This window comes from Pteropus alecto, unplaced genomic scaffold, assembly GCF_000325575.1.
Source record: "Pteropus alecto unplaced genomic scaffold, ASM32557v1 scaffold45, whole genome shotgun sequence".
NCBI lineage: Eukaryota > Metazoa > Chordata > Mammalia > Chiroptera > Pteropodidae > Pteropus > Pteropus alecto.
Window position 1 is genome coordinate 20046718 of NW_006442491.1, and position 6600 is coordinate 20053317.

General features: G+C 48.5%; 1 protein-coding gene across 1 annotated transcript in view; it reads left to right on the top strand.

The window, feature by feature from the left end:
• Positions 1-2681, top strand: part of BPIFB1 (BPI fold containing family B member 1) — an 18771-nt gene extending 16090 nt beyond the window's left edge. Inside the window, exons 12-15 of the mRNA XM_006921719.1 lie at positions 19-64; positions 1000-1063; positions 2009-2085; positions 2649-2681. Of these exons, the coding sequence (XP_006921781.1) occupies positions 19-64; positions 1000-1063; positions 2009-2085; positions 2649-2681 (220 nt within the window). The remainder of the gene's footprint in view (positions 1-18; positions 65-999; positions 1064-2008; positions 2086-2648) is intronic.
• Positions 2682-6600: the final 3919 nt, after the last annotated feature.

Here is a 6600-nt window from a genome sequence, read left to right on the forward strand (position 1 = left end):
ATGAGCATCTTGTTGCAGTTTTGATCGGAGCACCTTGCTGAACTCCAGCATTGGCCTGTTCAACGTGAGTATTAGCAGATTGTCTCTGCGGACACGAGATAGCCCAGGATGATCCATTTCGAAAGGAGACACTGCCCAGAATGTGCTTCAGACAAGGTTCCCATAGGCGGCCCCATGGTGGCCTGGCCAGTTTCTACATTATTAGCCACAAAGTCCAACCTCCTGGCATTTAGTGAGCACCTACTGTATACCGAACGCAGCTGAGACCACACACATATACTCACAGACATGCGGATACACTCACTTTCCTTCTATGAAGTGTTATCTTCTATTCACAATCTCATTTTGTGCATGTAGAGTGAAGTTTTGACTCAAAATTAGAAAACAAATATCTTCTATTCACAATCTCATTTTGTGCATGTAGACTCATCTCAGTGACTGACCCTTCACAGCCCCTTCCCTCTGGCCCTCAGTTCCCCCATCTGAATCAGATTAAACAGAGATCTCAAGGTGGCTAAATCCTGTCTTCTGCCATGGAGTGGTCGTTTTTTTGTTTGTTTGTTTTGTTTGTTTGTTTTGTCCTTATGTTTTTGTCTTGTTTTGTCTCGAATATATATATATTTTTTGACTAATATTTTTAAATGGGGAGGTTTAATGAAAATCAGGACTTCTGGCTTCCCTTGAAAAGTTAAAACCTCAGGAAACAGAGGGCAAAATTCCTTCAGGGCATATGTTGATGGAACAGACCAGTAGAGTGGGGGTAGGGGGCAGGAGATGCATCCTTCTAACACACCCCAATCACCCCACCTGCTGGGCCCCAGGGCCAGCTGGGTTTGTGCCACTCCCAGGAGCTCTTGCAGCTTTGACTGGCAGGGGACTTGGGATTCCAGCATCTCTACCAGCTGTCCTCACCATGTGGCTGGGCTGTACCCATCCTAGGAGTGGCTGGGAGGACTTCGGATTCTCAGCCAAAGTAACGATGTCCCTTCTTTCTCACAGCCTGAACTTCTGAAAGACATCACCACTGAGATCCTCATCTCTCTCCTGATACCAAATGAGAATGGTGTGTCCCTTTGTCATCCATCTTCCCACTCCCCAGGACTTTGAGGATGGGTGCTTTACCTGAGTTTCCATTTCGGGGCCCCTTTCATTCATTTCCCACCCATCCTCAGAGCCTAGTTCAAATTCCACCTCCTCCAGGAAGACTTCCTGGTCACCCAGCTGGAAATGAGCTCTCCCATCTCCAACTTCTCAGCCCAATTTCTTTACTGGTGCCAGAGCCTAGGCACGCAAAGATGAACCAGGCAATGTCCAGCCTCACAGGGCTGACACCAGGAGAGAAACAGAGGTGTAAACAGACAACAAGAGCACCCTCGATGTGCTTCAGATGGACCTGGGTTCAAGTCCTGATTCCCCTTCTTGCTCACTGCCTGGCCTTAGATAAGCTGCCTTATCATCCTGAGCCTCAGTTTCTCCATCTATAGAATGGGAAAGTAAGAGCAACTTCCTCAGAAGCATAATAGAGATGATGTTTATAAAGGGCAGAAAGTGGGTGCCTGGCATAGTCAGTGCTCAACATTTCTTAGCCATTGCTGTTGGTGGTGGTTATTTGTGTTAGTACTAAAGGAAGCTGAGAGAAAAGGTGGAATTATTCTAATTAAGATCCAGGTCATGGGGGTGCCAGCCCCACCTTTTTCATTTCTTTATTTTATTAGAGGAGAAATCTCAAAGTACAGACACTTCTGCTGTAGATGATGGTTCTTGAGCAGGAGTGTAAGAGGATGTGAGGGGTGCCCTTTGGAGCAGCCAGAAACCTGTGCTGGAGGCAAAGGTTGAGGAGATGAGGCTGGGTGGGTGCTCAGCCAGAGAACAGATAAGCAGAGGCAAAAGGGATAGTCTGAATTGGGTGTGCAAGGTCCTGTGTTCTCCTCTGGGAACTATGAGCCTGCCCACAGCTGCCCAGCCCCACCACAGACCCACCAGTCTCTGACCACATTTGTTATTCCAGGCAAATTAAGATCCGGGATCCCAATATCGATGATAAAGGCCTTGGGATTTGAGGCAGCTTCATGGTCTGTGACCAGGGTGAGTGGGGTTAAACATCCTGCCCTAGGGAGGTCACAGTCACGGGGAGAGCTCTGGGCTAGGAGGTGGGGATTATGTTCCCATCCTGGCCCCTCCGGTCACTCATGGGGGACCTTGGGGTAAGTCCTTCTTCTCTCAGGGTATCAGTTTCTCATCTGTAAGTGGGAGAGTGCAACTGACTTTGCCTGGGGTCAATACGCCTCCAGCTTTTTCCCCCATCTGTCATTCATTCATTCAATTTTTTATTCTTTCATTCAGTAAAGCCGAGCATATAGTAGATGCTCAATAAATGCTATTGAGAAAATGATTTTTCTTGGTAACTTCTGGGGAGGGGAGCTATAGCAGAATCACCCCTATTTGCAAATATAATCATTAATAATATTTGACAATCTATAATCATTTAGGCACTGGGGTATAAGTAGCATCTTTCTCGGTCTTCACACCAAATGAGTTCAGGATCATGACCCCCAATGCCAGTAGTCACCTTAAAGAGGACAAACCAGCATAAAGAACAGCAAAGCAGGAGGTAAAAAACCTGTTTGACTTTTCTCCTCCAATTCCAGGATGCTCTTGTGATCACCCCGGCCTCCTCATAGAACCCCAGACCTCTCTCCTCTCCCAGTGAGGACTTGGACAGTGGCCATCCAGGTCATGCTGGGTCCCAGTGGGAATGTAGGAACCAGCTGTGTAGGTGTCCCTCTCTACAATAAATACTTGTCTGTGACTTCTGCAGTCTGGAGTGTATCTTTATCCCAATTCAGGAGTCATTGTACCCCCTGGAAGGCTTGGGGGCTGGACACCCAAGCCACATCTGGGTCATGTTCAGGCCCTTCTGAGCCAATCCGGGCCAAGTTCAGACTATGTTTGGGCCACAGCAGAGCACACATGGACAACATCCAGGGTCTTGGCCACCTCCCTGGGCTTCAGGAATAAAAAAGCCAGTTGTGCCCCCCTGCTTTCTGTGTTGTTCTTAAGACCCCCACTTATGGTCGGACAACCTCTTTGGCGGAAGACTCACGCTTTGCTGATCTTGGCAGTGTGGTGGGTGGAGGGATCTCTGAACGGTGTGCACTGGAGGCAGGCTTTGAGTTCTGGCCTGTCCCCCCTCAATGGTTGTTAGACCCTGGGATGTGGCTTCCCCTCAGTGGGCCTCAGTTTCCTTCTCTATAAAATGGGGAGAATCACAATCCCCACCTTGTTGCGCTGTAGTGAAGATGAAATGAGAGAGAATGGTTCTTGGCACATGGGAGGTACTCAAACAGTGTCGCTTGTAGGTGATGTCATCATCATTGTTCTTACCTGGCCTCCAGGATGTTGGGCCTTATCACTGAAAGCCCTTCCTGCTTGGACATCACCATGATTGCCATTGTCTCCCTGGCCTCCCTGATGCCAGCAGGTTCAGAACAAACAATAGGGCCCATGTTCTCCAGACTCTAGATCTGGCCCAGCACATAGAGCCCTTCAGTTACACGAGGGGTCTTGCAGGAAGAGACAGCTGGGCATTTTGGGGAAAGGGCCTAAACAGGCATAAGAACAGCTCACAACCTGGAAAGGCAGCCTGGAAGGAACTTCTATCTACAAGACACAGGCTAAGCCAAGAGGGACACAGAGGCGCCAAAACAAGACCCGGCACAAGGCAGTTACACCAGGGTCAGCTAACACTTACCAGGCAGTTGCTGAGCTCTAGGCCCTATGCTGCTTCTCCCCTGACTCCCAGCTACACTTGGTGGTCTGCATCCCCACACATCACATTGCATTATTTTCCTAGATCATATTAAATCTGGGTGTGAACTCCCACTCACAAGAGAGATGAGAAAGCTGATCTCCATCTTGTCTGGGGTAGGTGTCTTCTGGCTCCCTAGGGTGTTACAAGGATCTGTTGGGAGGTTTCTGAGGAGCTTGGAGGGTGGGGCAGAGCCTGTGGTTTGGGTCCCATCTGGTGCTGATGAAGGGATCTCTGTCCCAGCCCACATGATCCTGTCAGAAATGAGTGGCTCCCACACCCGGACAAGTCGGAGCACTTCTTCCAAACAGCCATGGCCGTGGCCCCCAGGTTTCAACTACTCACAACCTCTGGGGCTTCCTGGAGGTTAGCAGATAAATAACTCCTCTTCCTTACACCATGGAGGCAGGGAACAACTCCATGCTGGCTCCCACAACACCCCTGTGAGACTGAGCCCCACGTGCCCCCACAGTCACTTGCTTGATAACATACCTGTATAGGCTGTCACCTTCTCTCACTTTCCCCCTCCCTTACCAGTGTCTCCTGGGATCACCTCCCAAAACAGCTACCTGCACTCAAATCCTTCTGGGGAACCCAAATCAAGACAAGCACTCGCTCTGCAGGTACCATGCTCCGGGTCTTATGGACCTTCACTCATCCAGCCTTCCCCACAGCCTATGGCATCCCCACTTGACAAATGAGGAAACTGAGGCTCTGACAACACGATGACCAAGCAGCCCCTAACCATTACCCTACATTGCCTTCTCCCACTCTCTGCAACTTCATCATTCCCCCTTGGGTCTCCACCTCCCATAACAGAGAGGGTGTCTTCTGTGCCAGCATCTTTCCATTTGAGCCCTGAAACACAACTGTCACTTATGTACCCCTGAACCAGGAGCCCCCCAACCTAGAACTCCCAGACCCCACCACATTCCTGGGCTTCTCTCTGAGTCTTATCAGTCGCAGCAAATAAAAAACACCAAATGATATCTCAGTAACCCACCTTGCCTATCAGGAATTGCTATTGTCTTTATCTTACAGATGACAGATCAAGTAACACACAGCTGGTGAAATGAGAGAGGGAACACAAGCCTCGCCCACTTGCCCCAGCTTCCCACCTGACTCCACAGCAGGACAAAGACCCAGTTTTTATTTCCCAAAATAACAGGGAGAACGAACAGCTGCTATTCCCTGAGGGCTACTCATTTCCCAGCACGGTGCTATGCACTGTGGGATTAACATTCCCATTTCACAGAAAAAATCAACTGAGGTTCAGAGGGAGGCAGTACCAGGTCTTGTACTTATCTCTCTGTGTCCTTCCCAGGACTTCCCTTTCATGGAAGAGACTCCCTAGGAAATCTCTCAGCAGGGATTATTAGTCAATGAGGTAAACAGATGAAATCCATGGGGCTCCAGCCAAATTCTTCCCTCCCGTCCCATTTAGAGAGACAAGATTTGGGAAAGAAAGGGAGATCTCTGAGCTTCCATCAACATCCCCACCAGTCCCTAGTGACTCAAATGTGGAAATTAGCCCCAGAGCCTTTCTCTGCCCTAGGCAGAAGGAGAATAGCATTTGGCAGTAATATTGGGCCCAATCAACAGAAATGAGGGGGATCTGCCAACTTTTAAAGTATCTTCCAACCAAAAATGACTGAGATTCTAGAATAAGTACATCCCATCCAAAATATGCTACTGAATCATACTTACATCAGCCATTTGCTTTTGACATTAGCCAAAAACTTCAGAACTAGCTAACACTGACCTTGCATTTCCCACCCACGTGATCCTGTCAGAAGCGAGCTGAACACACTCTTCCACTATCAGCCCCTTTGCCTGGTGTGTCCAGCTGAAGAATGGAGTTTAAAACCTACCCTGACTATATCTCTGAGTTGTGAAAGGGAAAGGAATTAATTACAGGAAGAATCCTGTGGAAAATCTAAAAGCCACCTAGAGATAAAGACACTTGCCATCAGAATAACCACACTGGGTAACAGTTAACAAAGGACTCCATGCTGATACAGCCAGCTGTGCACATTCACAGTAGTGGTGCCAGGATTCTCAGGCAAGAGGACCTTTGCACAGCAGTTTGGACTGAGGACTCTGGGTTTTGGAGCTGGGTTGCATAGTAACACTAAACTTCTCTTTCACGTGGTAGCCAGTTCCCTTTCTGGGCACTGATTTCAAATCCAGTTTTGCTCCGGACATGCTGTGTGATCTTGAGCAAATCACTTAACCTTTCTGAGTCTCAGTTTCCACATCTATAACATGAAAATTAAAATAAGTAACTTCTTTTGAACCCTTCCTATGTGCCAGGCCCTGTGCTGATATCTATACAAGTTACCTCAATGATCTTCACAATGTCCAAAAGATATATGTAGATTTATTATTCCCATTTTGCAGACAGGAAAATTGAGGCTCAAAAGGGAAAGTAACTTGCCCACAGTTACACAGTTACTGAGTGATGGTGGAGATTTGAACCCAGGCCTGTCTGGCTACAGAGGCACAGCATGGATGACATATATAGAAAAGGCACAGGGAATGACCACAAGGTGGTCACTGGACTCCATCCAGCCCTGCCTCTATCTCTCACCTGCTCTCCCCCTCACACATCCCAATACACACCCTTATTCCCTTGGGTTCTATGACTGGCACATCTTGTTTTAGGAGCCTCCGTAGGCTCCTCCCAAGAGCTAGAGGCCCTGCTCCAGGCTCTATAGCTCTGATGTTGTTCCTAAGGGAAAAGGCCCACCCCCAAAACTGAAGGGGCTCCCCACTTCCTCTTTGGGGTATGT